At 43.1% G+C, this 15,597-nt stretch overlaps 1 protein-coding gene across 1 annotated transcript; it reads right to left on the bottom strand.

The window, feature by feature from the left end:
* Window positions 1-640: 640 nt before the first annotated feature.
* On the bottom strand, window positions 641-15,496 carry STRA8 (stimulated by retinoic acid 8). Its single transcript, XM_080393288.1, has 8 exons — window positions 14,601-15,496; window positions 12,818-12,893; window positions 11,268-11,355; window positions 10,714-10,866; window positions 7,297-7,579; window positions 5,960-6,036; window positions 4,170-4,281; window positions 641-747 (listed from the first exon to the last, which is right to left on the bottom strand). The coding sequence occupies exons 1-8, from the start codon at window positions 14,790-14,792 to the stop codon at window positions 673-675; spliced, it is 1,056 nt and encodes a 351-aa protein (XP_080249414.1). The 5' UTR covers window positions 14,793-15,496; the 3' UTR covers window positions 641-672.
* Between the last annotated feature and the right edge of the window lie 101 nt (window positions 15,497-15,597).

The following is a 15,597-nucleotide window of genomic DNA, read 5'->3' as shown; positions in this document are numbered from 1 at the left end:
CTGAACAGTACTCATTAAAGAATGAGATGTGGTGGAAGAGCACAAGGCTGATCACTCAGCTTTTTACACTTCGCAAAAGTAAATAGTCCAAAGTGTATTATTGTGCCTGCACTTCTCTGGGCGATTTGGGAGTGGGTGGCCGCTGCTGCTGTCCCCATAGAGAAATGGAACAGCCTCATCTCACTCTCTGTAAGGAAATCCCTCTTCCCTTGTCAGCCCAAGCTGTAAAACAGCACTGGAAAAGTAATCACTGCCAGAGTGCAGGGCAATGATCTTTGCAGGTTGCAGTTTGAGACCTGCATCCTATAGGGGCGTGCAGGCCATCACTGATGTGACCTCTCTGCAGCTCTTCCACAGCTTATGCTAGGCAAGGTCACAACTGTATGTGCCTCAGTTTACTTGTGAAGTGAGGTTAAACATTAAAAAGCAACAGACAAAACTACTTACTAAGATTTTATAAGTATCTAAACCATGGAACTTTAAAGGTATAAATAACTGATACATCAAGAAGCACCGATGGGGGAATGGGAAGTCAACAGAACAGTAACAAACCACTTTAACACAGTGTCTTCACACTCTGTTCAGAGACTGCTTCACTGAAAGAAGTGCAGTCTCTTCACATGCACTGTACCTGGCAATGCTTGGCAAAACACTAGCAAACAGAGATACTGTTTAGAAATCTTCATCATCAAAGGTCTCAGTGCACCTCAGCATCACAGTCTCATAATCGAACTGAAGATCTTCTTCCTGAAAGGCCCCCCAAAGTCAAGCAGGATTAAAAACCACAGGAGTTGATTGTGTTTCAAATATACAGCGCGTTAGTCAAGTGCCGACATGCATCAGTTATTGCACCATGAGCCCTCCTTTCTCTCTGAACCAGCAACCAGCACTTGTCAAGTGCCTGAGATGCCTGATGAATGGCTCAAATTTTCAACCAATTTTTTTTCTAAAATCACAGGGCTCCACCCTATGTCTATTTACATCATTTAGACAGCTGTTACTGACTGTGGTAGCAAGTGGGTCACATAACAGGCTTTGAAGATAGGAGAGCTTCCTTGAGCCCTTAACTTCTGACTTCAGGCTTTGCTGCTCTTTTAGCAACAGAAGACCATTTCCTTCTCTTTTGCCAGCTTACAGAGAATAAGTGGCTCTTGAGAAATCAAACTAGATGAAAGTGTTCATGCCTACAGTCAATCTACTCCACCTTCTGCATTGATGCAAGATGCTTTACGGCAAGGCTGCTCTTAAAAATAGGTGCTGTTTAAAAAATGTATGGCTTAAGGAGCAATAAATCCCACTTGCTTGTCAAGTGACTCATCTAAAATCCATAATTTTAAAAGAAATTACGCCTTTGAAAATGCAAAGGTGCTCAGTGCTGCTTAGAAAAAAACCCACTGACTTTCACTTAGATATTGTAAAACCTCTGGACCTCAATCTAAATTAATTCTTTACTGCCTTTGCTGCTAAGCATCTTTTATGATGTGACCTTAAGACAACAGCTCTTAAAAAATTACAAGATTGCTTAATTAATCTCATGCTCAGAGAAATTTCTCTACCATGTACCATGGAAGCATGCTCCTGTTTTCATTTTTAGGTCACTGACCTTTCCGGAGCCCTCCCTTTCCTCGTCTAATGGATTTCCTCCCTCCTCTTGCGTGCAACTTTCTCAAGCATTTTATACTACCGGGATCCATGCCCTTGGCAGCCTTGATGGCCAGGGCAGCGGCTCAAAAGGAGCTGCACTCAGTGCATCTGTGACTATGAAATGGTGAACATGCACAATCCAACAATAGTACTTCGTACCTGGACAGTTAACCAGAAATGGCATAACACAGCACTAGCCTGTAATGACCAGCAATGAACCCTGTCGCCTTATCAGCTCTGCAGATGAAAGAAAAGAAGACCATAGGCTGCCTTTCATATTTCTGTTGGGAGCACATCGCATGCCTCACCTTGGTACTGTACCTGCTACTCACCTCTGTATCTTCTACAAGGTGTGTGCACGGTGCACCAGGACATCACTTTATCTTTGGGATAACTTATCCCAGCACTGCCCAGACTCCCGGGCCAGTGTAACACTGGCGCAGATACCACATCAAGGGAAGGGGAACAGGCTGCAGCGGTTCAGTCACACCCATAAGGTAAGCAGGAAGGGCTCCTTTCCCCATCAAGTCCAGAAGTCTCTAATGCTCCGAGTAGCCCAATTTCTAGGGTAAGGTATGTAGCCTATACCGAACTCCCTGCTGCTGCCTGAGCTGGTGTGTTTCAAGCTAGCTGGAATGTTTCCTATCCCTGGCTCTGCAACCACTTCCATAACTGCCTCAATCTGTTTGCTTTGAGATGGAGCTGAATTTCTGCGCTCAAACCAAAAAAAATCTAGTCAGTCGTATTTTTTTGTGTGTCTCTTGGCAGGACTCTCTAGATGTGCTGTACTGCAGTTATCTAAACCAAAACAGATTGTGACCTTCACATTATCAGTACTCTCTAAGCTGGGCAATTTCTGCTCAAACTTCCTTTTTATTGTCTTATCACAGACAACTCAAAAGTTCCTGCATAAAAGAAATGCACACAGCCTTTTATTTCCTTTTGGATCCACGGAGCTCACTCAACTGCCAATTTGCGGTACTTCAGCTTCTTTTGCTGCCTGTCTTCCCATCACTCCCATTCTCCTAGTCTTATTTCAAATGTCCCTCTTTAAAGCTTGAAAGAGACACTACCTCTTCTCTTATCACCTCACCTGGGAGCTGTGAGATGGACTTGGGCTCATATATAACAATGCAGCAGCAGGACAGAATGGGACCACCTAATGCTGCCAGGCATGACATCCACAAAAGAAATTTTAAACCAGGAAATACCATATCTTGCCTAAAGCTTTTCTTTCTTTTCTAGTTCACAGTCATTTACATAAGCACAGGAAGAGCTCTGTCCTTACACAGAAGATAGCTATTCACAGACCAAAGGGCTGTGTAGATCAGTGCCTGCTCTCTGACAATAGCCAGGAGTGGATATTTAGACAAAAAGTGCAAGAACTGTGCATGCAGTGTGCTCTGCTCCACAATATATGCTCCCTCATTATGGCAAACTGTGCTGTGAGGACCTTCTAAGCTGGAAATTGTATCTGGACCTTCAGATTTAATAACTGCCAATGGATTGATGCTCCAGGAGTTAAATTTGGTAATTTGCACATGCAACTATTTTTTAATATGTTGTTTGTTCATTTCACTGAGTGCTTTCGAGTCCTTCTGGTATTAGACACAATGAATAACCACTCTGTGTACCAAATCCACATAATTTAGGATCAAAATTCTCTCATGGTATTCCTCAGACTTTTTTTGCAGAAGAGTCCTGCTCTAGTAGCTCCTCTTTAATGCCTTTTGCTGCGTGGGCTGCCACTCCTCTGCACCTTCTCTAGTGCTTCTCTCTCCCTGAGATGGGGGAAACCAAATGGCATGCAGCAGCCACTGTGTGGTAGATTCAGATAGTGGTGCAACACTAGTTTCTGCTTTGTTTGCTGTCCCAATTACCCCTCATCACAAACACAAGCATGCTCTGGCTGAGGGATATCTCCCTTTCAGTCCTCCACTCTCTGAGCCACCTCCTTGGCAGGAGGGCAAGAAGGGGAGGAATAATACTGCAAACACAATGACTTCTGGCTTAGTGAACCTGCAACAGCAAGCTGAGGTTAAGGGGCAGTTCAGCAGCTTATCAGCTCCTTCAAGAACACAAATATCCTACTCCTACGGCTTGCCAGCGGAGGGCTCAGGGTAGGGAACCTGGCACCCAGACAAACAGAAGGTGGTCCTACTGAGCTCAGAATGAAGCAGCTGGGGGTTAATGGAGAACTGCGAAGTGAGCTTCGCCTGTTCAGATGAGATCACTCAAGCTTTTCCACAAGGAACTTTCATGCAGACAACAACAACAACAAAAGTTCCCCATGTCATTTGCCATTTTGAATAATACTCTGAGCAATAATAACTCCTCACAATGACACAATCCTAGTGACCTTTTGGAATGACACATCTGAAGCGATGAAACCAGAGTTCTTATTTGTAATGATTCTGGACAAGATGATCAGAAGCACAGAAAACAGACGATGTTTTCTGTGCTTCTTTCTGACGATGACAGAAAGACATTGATCCTTCTGTAAGGAATTCTTTAGCAAAGCTTACCTGGAAAAACTGTGTATTAGCAAAGAAGAGGCTTTTTAGGAAGTCAGTGATCTGCAGACAGAGTCTGTGGTGATTCTCTGGATTTTCAGAAGCGCAGCTTGGAAATGCTGAACTGAAAATGGAACCAGATACTATATTTAAATTCCTGTTCCCTTGTTTTTCCTCCTACTTACTTCCTCACCTACATATTTTACCTATAAGTTTAAAAAGATTCACATTGTCTTCAAGATGATTCTGATATTAAAGAAAATAACCAAGGAAAACAAGGAGGAGTGGAGGTGGATATATTGATGAGATATTGTCTAACAAATGCAAGGAAGATACGTAAGAACAGAGAACAGCAATAAAAGAAACCAGTATCACAACAAAGAGATCCACTGACACGTGACGACTACAGTAACACTGTTGTGGGGAAAAGTATATATCTATTTTAACAGAGAGAAACAATGGTTATTTGGTAGTGTATTTTGTAGGGTTGTTCAGAGAAACAGCCTCGACTTCTTTTATAAAGTTTTTGAGTGAATGCAGTAACATGTGGCCATGAAATGACATACTAGCTATCACTGGCAGGTTTGTAGTCGGGTAACAGGTAACTGGCAAAAAGCTATGATAATCATTCTAGACCTCACCTCTATGTTCTCCCTGGGATTTTAAAAAGTTCTGTCATCACGCCTTTGCCCAGAATTACAAAGCACAGAGTGATAAGGAAGGAAGGGAACAGGATAAATGTTGACTACTGAAATACTAATCCAATTTGGGATCTAAAATAGATTGCAATACATTGCAGTATTAAGGAATACTTTCTTATTTTAAAAGTAAACAGCAATTTTGACCTAATAAATGCTATTTAATAGATATGTATTTGCTAAGCTTTATGTATTTAAATATATTCTGATCAACAGTCAAAACAACCTTATTTCCATTCATTCTGTTCTGGAAGTACAAGGTGGAATGGTGGTGAAAGACAAAGAGATTCACACTGAAGAACTCTCTAAATATTGAAAAATAAGTAGAAACTGGGATTAAAAAGAACAGGTTAAAAACACTATTTACAAAGAGAAACAATCCTAATGAAGACTAAGTAGCAAGAATGCATAAAAGATGTGACTTTCCTCTTGAGGAAAGCAACCCTTTTCTTTCTTTGGTCTACTGGGACAAATCAAAGGCAGTGCCAGCTTTGTATCTGACATGTTCTCTTTTAGGTAATTCACTTGACCTGCAGAGGAAAGAGATGTTATTATTTAATAGGTCTTGTGTTTCTTGGATGTTACTGTTCAGGTCAATCACATTTTAGTTTGATCACCTCCTTGTGATTAAATTAGGGTACTAAAAACGGTAAGGGAGTCAATGTTCAAAAATTACAATTTTTGTCTCATTAAATGAGAGTACAGTTTATGATTAGCTGACTTATCCGAGGAATGCCTTGTGGTCCTCAGAGACCTGGTAAGTGAGAGAGAGAAAAGGAAAACTTCACAAATATTGTAATTTGAAAAGATGGAAAGCTACGTAGAGTGCTAAAAGAAGAACTCGAGTTATCCTGAAGTGATGGGGTGCTCTTAGTAAGTGATTCTTACTCATTCTGCCATAAATACCTATTAATCATTTCACTTTTGCATTTTAAGAGAGTATTATTGTGAGCAAAATTGCTGGAAGTTGCTGTTCTAACCATTTACTAAAAATTAGGCACAAAAAAGAAAGCTAGGCTATTGCCTTACTCCACAGAAAACTTGTCATGGAGTACTGACTATTAACTTACTCTGTCTAGCAAAAGGGGTAAGTTTATAACTTACCTCTGGCTAGATGTTCCTTGAGTCTCACTTCTGTCAAGGAAATCAGCAGCAACATCAAACGCATCTTCAAACATTACCTATCAGAGAAAACACTTCAGATGTCAACATATCCAGCCACCTAAGAGTTTTACCTAGGGCATCACCTTTAATAATGAAGTCTTACAAAGCATGATACTCTTTCTTTCCATTTAACGGGTATATTTACATATAGAGTAAACCAAAAGGGTTCTATGGAGAAAGGAATAATACAGAATAACTGTATTTCATGACTAGGAACAAGGTTATTCCATTCCCTTAGGCCTATGCTTCAACCTGTAGGAATTACTTAACATTACATCTCCCAGAAAATCACTAAAAACCATTATTTATATCAATGTTTTAGAGACTAGACTGCTGCTGCTTATGGCTGGAGATCTCAGCTGTACCAGCCAGTCTCCCCAAATCTGATTCCAGTGTGTGACCTGGCTTACAAAGGAGTTCAGATGCTCCCTGTGACAGACCAATAAACTTATTTGTTCACCCCACCATAATGCAGTTCACACATCTTCTGTGCCAGAAAAGTGCTGTGCATGCAACATCCCCATGACATTTATTAAGGAGGCCAGCAACATGAGTTGTGTCCTGTGACGCAAAAAGAACTTGTCAATGCATTTTACTTACCTATTAAAGTTGGACATCTGTCCCTCCCTTGCAGCTAGTAAAATTACATACATGTCATTGAGCAGCTAGTTGCTTATGTGCTCCAGGAACAGTTTACAAAGAGCTGGCTGTTATTTTGTCTCTTTTTAACAAATGCCCTGGTCTACTCAGTCACTGACTTTGTGGCTCTGCCAAGGTGCGTGGCACTGGCATTTATTAGCCCTGTACAGAAACTGGTCTACAAATACTTGCTACCAAGTGCTTTGATGAAAATAAAACACCCAACCCAAAACACAGCAGGCCTTGGCAAACTGGGTATTCCTTCTGTATTTAGATCATCTGCGCTCCTTGGAGAGTTTGCAGAGCACCATAACCGTATAATTCTTGTTCTCACTCCCTCCCCTTGGAGCAAGTTAGAGCAAATTTAACTGTTACTTAGCACAGAAACTCTACAGGTCAGTGGAGACTAGCAGGATCACTACCACTGACTCCAACAGTTTGCTGTGTATCTTACCAAGACAGAATTTGGTGCAGATATTTACTCAGAGGCTGCTTATTGTCTCCACTTATGCATTCAAGTGGTCTTAGGAAAGCACAATTACAACTACTGTATGTTTCCAATTAAAAGTTTCAGAGCCAATTAGCATCTGAAGGTTTGGAGTTTCAGAGGCACAGGACCCACTGTACCGAGCACTTACTTCCTCTGGTGTGGAGACTGAGGAACCACTGGCTTCCTCGCTGTTACCTCCGCTGTCCCTCACACTACTTTCAGTGCATGCAGGCTCTTGACAAGCAGCTTTAGGATCCATGAGGAAATCTCTCTGGCTACAATACTGCAGGATGCTGTCTCTCCTTTCTTCAGAAAGCTCTTGCCAGAGGTGGGAAATAGTCATGGAGACCTCAGGAAGAGGCACTTCCTCAGTGCAAACAACTCCATGCTCTATCAGCAGGTCCACTGTGTGCTTATAAAAATACAGGTATCTGTAACGAAAGAAAAGGGAGCATCTCTTAAGCACAGGCTATGAGGCAGCCATCTATTGTAAATCAGTAGGAGACTGGGGAGTAGCTGTGATTCATAACTACTTCACTGACTCCCCCCTCTAAGACTTCACACAATTACTGAAGGTTGCCCAACACCGTCTGAAGATTTTAGCAGCTCTGTTCCACCAAGATTTTAGCTTCAAAAGGCAGGCTCCAGCCACAGCCTCAGCAGGACTGCCTCACAACAGAACCTCGAGGCACTGCAGGCTGTACCTGTTGCACAGGCAAACCTCATTCTGGTATTTAATAAATTTTGAGTTACTTGCCTTTATATCCTGAGATTTTGACACTGCAAGCCACTTTTTATACTTTTACTGGCATTGCTCTACACTTGGTTGAGGTCATATCCTGACGTATCAGGTACTATACATGCAGATAGAAAAAGACTACCCCAGGCCTGGACACTAACTTAAACAAGCATGGGAGCTACATTTCCTCTATCTCACATCAAAGGAAATGCATCCCTAAGACTGACTTCTATGCAGTCTGTAGTGAAACTGGTAATGGGACATAAATGTTGTAATTTCAACCCAGTGACTAAATCTCAGAACAATCCCATTTCTTCTGTCAGTCCTGTGTGCCACAGTGAACCAGGGATAATAACGTCTACTTTGGAAAGCAGCACTGAAGGTTATTTTTTGTTAATTAAATGCTTAAAGTTTCTCAGATGAAAATAACAAGATCAAAAGAGTACAAACCATGCGTTCTATAAACAGCAGTCATTGTTACTAAGTTTGGGCTCAAAATGATTCCTTGGAAGATGTCCCAAATAAGCACATTTCCTGATTAACTGAACAGTATTGCATGAGAAAGTAACTCAAAAGAGTTCAGTCGTTTGGTTTTGTTTTTTTTTTTTAAATACTTGTTCCAGCAAATCAATATTGAAAATCTTAAGATAATTCTGCACACAAGCATAAACATGTTTGAACTCCAGTTTCCACACTCTGTATTATTTTCCACCATTTCTGGAGAAAAAGTACCAGAAGGGGAATAAGAGTTCTCATGTAAGTTATTGTGCTCACTAAGGATTCTGGATATCCAGCTCCAAACAAAAGATCTGGAGCTTCTCAAACAGAAGAATATGAATCACCATTAGATTGCTTTGCTAAAGAAATTAAGCTTGAAAATGACTCAAGTATTTCCTTCCCAACTGGAAGAAGACAACCACATTTTGCATTGGACAGAGTACTGTGTAGTCCTACCAATACAGCTCCTGCTGCTGCACATGGGAGAAAAAAAAAAGTCAGCTGAATCTCAAAGCATTTCTGATGCTGCCAAAATAATGAGTAGACAATCAACAAAGAAAAGGCTGTCACTTTCTCTGCTGAAGAGTCCCTATTGTTTTATGCCTGTTATAAAAGGTAATTTTTTGGAGACGGATTAGCTACGAACCAAATGCCGTCTGCCAGGACTGGAAGACTGTAAGGATAAGCGCCAGAGCCCACACAGTACAGGCTCTGGTCTACCTTGTCAGTGAAGAAGGGGAAAGTCAGGTGTTTACAGCTATGTCCTGCAGTCTATGATGAAGTAGAGCATAGTTTCCCCAGAAAATCTTGATTCAGCAGATTTCAAGGTCTTGTAAACGGTATCTTTATTACAGAGACCTCAGATTCTCAGAGGAGCAAAAGCAGGAACAGTAGCGGGAGGCTGGTGCCATCTGCTGACACAGCTGCAATCCCGTTTTGATGAAAACCTCAATAGTCCAAGGGAATTTTGTAAATAAGTACCAGTTCAAAGCAAAAGAGAACAAGGAACTGTGGAATTTTTTGTTTATGGCAGTGACGCTGTGGAAGAGGTTGCCAGCTGCAGCTTTGGATTCTCCTGCACTGCGTATTCTTTACTCTGGGACGGTTAGGGCAAAATTGACTCTGCTTGAGGGTACAGGATAGATTAGACATCTATCTGTTTCTCAAATCTTCACAATTAAATGATCATTCATCCTTTTGGAAAAGGATTCATGACTTCTAAGTAGCTCCTAGTTCTGTCTGACAGCAAGGGAAAGAATGCGATGAATAATGTACTCAGTGTTAAGATATAAGTAACTTTGAAAAAACCCAGTAATCTTACCATTACAACCCCAAACTAAAATACATGGACCACTGACATGAGAAAAGTGGTCTTTGTTTTTTAAGTCCTGCAACAGGCACTTAGGAGCTGATCCTAAAGGGGGTTTACAGACTTGCACCCACCAGCTGTAACTGTAACACACACCTAAGTGTTTAGGTTCCCCTGCTCGTCCGTGTGTTGCAGACATTTTGAGGAGTGCTTTCTGACATCTTCCAGGCCACCACTACTCTGCAGCCCACAAGCCAAGAACTGCATGATCTCCCCTGGTTGCATCCAGCCTTACCCTTCTCTGATCCCCCCAAAAGCAGTCCAAGCTGCCAGGAGCTTAGGGTCTATTTCTGGAAGGGGCAACAGCATTCAAGCTCCTCATAACAATGCCATTAGAGGCAGGACAAACATCACTGCGGGGGAAAGTACCTGCCTACCTCTGGTTCCTGCACCTCCCCAGAACACAAACAGCTGGAATCAAGAATTTCATCTGGTGCAGCAATTCCTACATTCCTAAAATCTAGCCCCATTGCAGGGATACAACTTGATAGTGGTACTGACAGCAAAACACACAGGGACATGCACTTGCATAAACCATTCTGGATGAATAACGTCCAATTCCATCTGAACTTGTCTGTTAAACCACTACTGTTAGCAGGTATGCTGCATCTTACTCTGCAGGCCACATGAACAATGGTAAAACATGGCCACACAGGGACTGACACACTTGAAATACATTTTTTTCTCTTTCTTGAGGATGGATGGAAAATTCTCAGGGATTTTCCAGGGTCTGGAGAGCTGGGGGCTGTTATGATGCTTGGGAGACCATTCACATGCAAGTTGCAGGTAAAAGACATGGGAGGTGCTCAGGTTCCTCACCAGCAGGGCTAAAGTTGCTGGCACAAGGCTTCTGCAAGGCTGAGGCAGGCTCCAGCAGGGCTGTAGGAATGGCAGCGACTGGATGCACGATGTTAATATAAACAAGTCAAAAAACTGAAGGCAATGTGGTGTGTACCTACCGTTCAAAGTCCACCAGATCTGAGGATGAAGTGTCTGAAGACTGGATCAATTCTGGCTTCCCATCCTCTTCCAGTGTTTTTTTTTCACATTCTTGAATCAAACACCAGGTAGTAGAGTCATTCTCACTCACAGCTTCCGAGGCTGACGCAGTGCTGGAAAGAACACACAGGAAGAAAAGCCACACGAACAACTTCTTAACTGGATTAATAAGGCCCTTGTCATGGCCACTCCAGAGTCCAGGGCCATTCTTCCCAAGCCAGCTTTCTCCTCCTCCTTTTGCTTTGCAGGTGAATGAGAAGCCCTTGGTGCAGATCAGCTACACAGAAGGGAAAGGAAATACAAGCACTGACTGGAAATGAGACCAGCAACATGCTTAGAGTGTTTGTGTACTGTACAGGATCACAGGGGTCCAGGAGAATTCTCTTCATCTTTTCCCCACAATGAAAGGCTTCTGCTTGGAAATTCAGTAACAATGACAAAGAGGTTCAGAGATGCTGGGATGGAAGCAAGTGCAAAGTATTATCATCTTTACTTGACTGGCATAAGCCCTTACCTATGATTGCTGAAGTGCCTCTTGACATATTGCTCCCTGACTTCCTCCAAGCTGGACAGATTCCCATCCTCCAGACTGAAGGACTCTGCTGTCAGCAGAAAGGTTACTGTCACATCAGTGACACTTTTGGCTTCCCTCCCACCCTCAGCCCCAATCAAACAAAATAAATTCAACATCTGGTTCTTCACAAGCCAGAGCTTTTCATTATACAAAAATGATGTAAAAGGAGAAATGTCTGCCTCTCCTACAATGTAGCTAGCATTACTGGGAGTTTATTATCACTGAGGAACTTAAAATTAATGCCTTCTTCCCAACGTTGGTCTGACAGAAATGATGGTGATATTAATAAAATAACCAGCAAATCAAACTCCAGGCAAGCACTAGTCAATACGGTATTTTATGACTGTCATATAACAAGCAAATTGCATTTAACACACACACCCCCGACAACCAACACGTGATTCACAAGCAGTATGAACTGTACATATATGCAAGTAAACACAAGGGGAAATTAACCTCCATATTCTCCTCACCCAGCCTCACTGCTTGTGATCCCTTCAATTTTGCTCTGTCAAACTATTTCTTCTACCTATGACTGACTTTTATGGGTTATTCAAGGATGTGGGTTCAGAGGAGATTGCTCACGTTAAGCAATGGGACTTCTAACTGATGCAAATTATTGGAGGTGCAAGTTGCAAGAATAGCAGGGTTTTTTCTACCTGACAGTAATTTGGACACTTGAAGGGACACAAAAATACGTCCAAAGTCTGTACCCCATCAGCCCCCAGTACTAATTGCTGCCACTGCAGGCAGCGGCCAGCATCAGTAAACAAGATGGCACATTGGCAAGGCATGCCTCAACTGCTGACAGCACATGCTACACTGCAGTGACGCATGGTGCCACAGGTGGTAACAGAAGAGTGTATGAAGACGACCCACCAAGCTGAAAGAAAACAAAGCCACAGCACCTCTCTACCTGTTTCTATCAGAGTAAATTCTTAACTAGAGGCTTCCATTTCCTGTACTAGGAAATCCTCAGCAGCTTCTCTGTTCTCCTTTACCTGACACCAGAGCCTGCAGTTCAAGCTCTGGCTGTGCTTGACTTGCAATCCTGGGTGCTCATGACAGCTGTCTTTCACACTACACCACATTGCTGAGGCCGGGAGGAGCACACATGCTCCTGCAGCCTCTCAGTGGGAGCCCAAGCATGCAGCCTGGCGACCCACACCAGCCTCACACCTGCTGAGGGTGAACTGGTAGCAGGGTGACAATGCCATTCTGCCTGACCATGGGATGGCAGGAATTACCAGTTTCCTTCCTTCACCTTGGCAGGGGAGGGGGTAGGAACAACTCAGAGTCAGAGGGGGATTTCTGAGGTGCAGTGCTTAGTAGGTCAGTAAGACTTTTTGCTACCCCTTGCTTACTGTTACAACTAAAGTCACAGTCAGCTCTAACGCTTTAATTGGCTCAGCTAGGTACCTAAATGTCTCTTTAACAAATAAATAAACAAGTCCAGGCGCTCTGTCCAAAGCAAATACTTGCATAGTTACCTTTCATCTCCAGCAAAGAACCCAAGGTTTGCTCCAACTTCTGGATAGATTTCTTAGCCTTACGCAAAACCTGATACTAAACACAAGAAAAAATCAGAACTGATTGTTCTCTGCTCTGACTAGATCAATGTTTTAACAGGCCTTGGTTGTTTTCTTCACTTTTCCTTCATTTTGATATTCAGTTATCTTGATGTCCCTGCGAAAACAACTGTATTTTCACCAGATACCCTCATTCATATGAAAAGGGGCAAGAACTAATACCAGAGCAAACTTAAATGCAGAATATAAATATTTAGGTATGTATTATGCAACACATACACATAACACCTGGTCACATAGATACTTGCTACTTAACTGTGATCTTCTTTCATCAGCAAACAGTCTTGTTTGGATTGTTCTTTTCTTGGAGCATGTCCAGAAATACCATGCTGTGAAGTCTTGTTGGACGTCTACCAACTTTAGGCCTAAGACTTTACTAATAATTTCCCATGAGAACTTTGCTAGGAGAAGCCTTTGCCATATTCTGCTCTCAGCTACACTGATAGTTACTGGAGTAACTTCAGTGCTGAACATCATTCCTTCATCATTTATAGCAAGCATAACTGAGAACAAATGCCCAATGCATTTAAACATATACACCTCAAAAATATTTCAATATATATGTGATTGGTGAGACCATCCCAATCACCTTTGACAGGATGTCTACCTTTCAGCGTTGTCACACTGGGTATTTTAGCCAGACACTAAGAACTAGGATTACAAGTGAACTTTCCTATTTAGGCTCTTGAAGATACTCAACTTCTTTTGACCTTCAAAAGTCACACACGGGGCACATGATACTATTAAAAAGCAATTTTAAGAGTTGGTATGTGATGATAGTCCCCTTAGTCCAGACAAAACAAGTATCTGTTTAGTCTTGGCTTCTGAGCTCATGGTGACTTCAGCTTAACTTGCATTTTTGTTCAGAACATGGCAAACTGAACTCCTACTTCAATCTGTAGGAGAGATAAGGGGTTCAGCAGGCACAAGCGCCAGATAGCAGTTTTACATGTTCGGAGTCTTAAAGCCCTTTACAAGGACAACTCCTGTCCTAAACAATCACCACGCTCTCCATTTTACAAACTGGAAAACTGTAAGTAACCAATCTAACTAAATGAATCAGTGGCAGAGTTGAGGATAAAAGTACTCCTGATGTTTATTCCTCTGCTTTGAGCATGGTAGTATCAATCTTTTCAGTAGTATTTTGGGTTCATTTCATCTTTATAAACGATAAAATAGTCTCTTAGTTTAGCAGAGATCAATAAACAGCATTGATGTTTTTTTTCCCAGACTTATTTTTTCAGTGTCTTGAGGACAGAGTGCACCTCATAAGGCTGAATGAATTACTCCCTCCCCTTTAACTGTTTCTGTCCCTAAACTCACCACTCTGATTTCATAGCAAAATGGTGTGAAATCAAGATAACTTCATCACAGGATCCTTTGCTTTGTTTCCAAAACACTACAAAGAAGCTGCAAAGCTATAAAGAAGCTGCAAAAAACCCTTAAGAAAAGCACATATAAGGCACATGAACAACCCATGACCCAGAGACTATGAAGTGAACAATTTGCTTATGCTGAACTGGCAGCTTTAAAGTAAGAGATCCAGGAAAGCTTCACGCAGTGAAATCACACTCACACACACTGGCACCCATAAAGATACAGTGGTCATATTAATAAACCTGGCTAAATTTAAACACACCCAGGTATAACAGCGACGCATAGAGAAATAGTCGCTGCTCCGCACCTTTGAGGCAGAGTTGTGTGATTGGGATAGAACAGCTTCCCGCAAGCCGCTGAAAAGTCTTCCCAGCCTAGCGCGGTGGCGTGCCTGTGACAAGCGCCGCTTTGCCACGTAGGATTCTACCTCTTGCAGGTGTGTCAGGGGACTGGGACTTACTCTCGCACGTGTCTTCCTACAGGCTCCAGCTGTCTCCATCAAAAGCTGCAGCACTTTATATGGACTAAATATATAAATAAAGAAAAAAAATCTTACAGCCTGTGTAGTGGACAGACAAAAAAAGAAAGTTCAGGGTGACTGACAAAAGCACTCCAGCTCATTTTTCTGTAGGAAATCCTGGAGTCTGAAATCTTCTCTTTGCCTGAGGGATGCCATCTGTAAGTACTGACTAAAACCTAATCTACCACTAATGATAAACTGCACTGCAAGAAACACAGCCAAACCTCCCACCTCCTGCACCCTTCCCTGCAATGATTTGATGCTCCATTTCCATGGGATACCCAGGGTTCAGCTTGAGAAAGTGCTGAGACTCCTCAGCTTCCACCAATGTTACTAAAAGATTTATTCACAGCATTGGAATTTTTCTTCCAATTAAACTGTGACAGCGGAGCAGGCAACACCACCGGACATACACATACACAAAAGGGCCAGGCCCATGCCCAGCCGAGCCTGCTGCAGCCACCCCACCGGCCTGGCCGAGTCCAAGGCACCCGCCGCAGGACGGACCGACGCCCCCTGCCCCAGTACCGACCGCCAGCGCGGCACAGAGGACGCCTGGCCCTGCTGTCTCTTCTGCTGCCGGGAGCGGAAAGGCCGGCTCGAGGCCGACCGTGGCTGCTCACACCGGACACCTCTGGGGATCGACCGATCGCCCGATCGCCCTCACCCCGCCCGGCCCGGCCCGGCCCGGCCCGAGCCCGAGCACGCACCCGCGCCCCCACCCGCGCCCCCACCCGCGCCCGCCCCTTCCATGGCCGCCGCCGCGCTTTCTGCCCGCCTGCGC

The sequence above is a fragment of the Falco punctatus genome, assembly GCF_963210335.1.
Source record: "Falco punctatus genome assembly, chromosome: 6".
NCBI classification, from domain to species: domain Eukaryota; kingdom Metazoa; phylum Chordata; class Aves; order Falconiformes; family Falconidae; genus Falco; species Falco punctatus.
The sequence above is the reverse complement of the archived record's forward strand: the minus strand, read 5'-3'. Positions and strand labels throughout refer to the sequence as shown.

Excerpts from the sequence above, each read along its gene's own strand:
- STRA8 (XM_080393288.1), bottom strand. The coding sequence starts at position 14,792 with ATGGAGACAGCTGGAGCCTGTAGGAAGACACGTGCGAGAGTAAGTCCC. Across the intron at positions 11,356-12,817 it reads TTCTTTGCTGGAGATGAAAG|CAGAGTCCTTCAGTCTGGAG; the intron begins GTAACTATGCAA and ends TTCTGCTGACAG. Across the intron at positions 7,580-10,713 it reads GATCTGGTGGACTTTGAACG|ATACCTGTATTTTTATAAGC; the intron begins GTAGGTACACAC and ends CTTTCGTTACAG.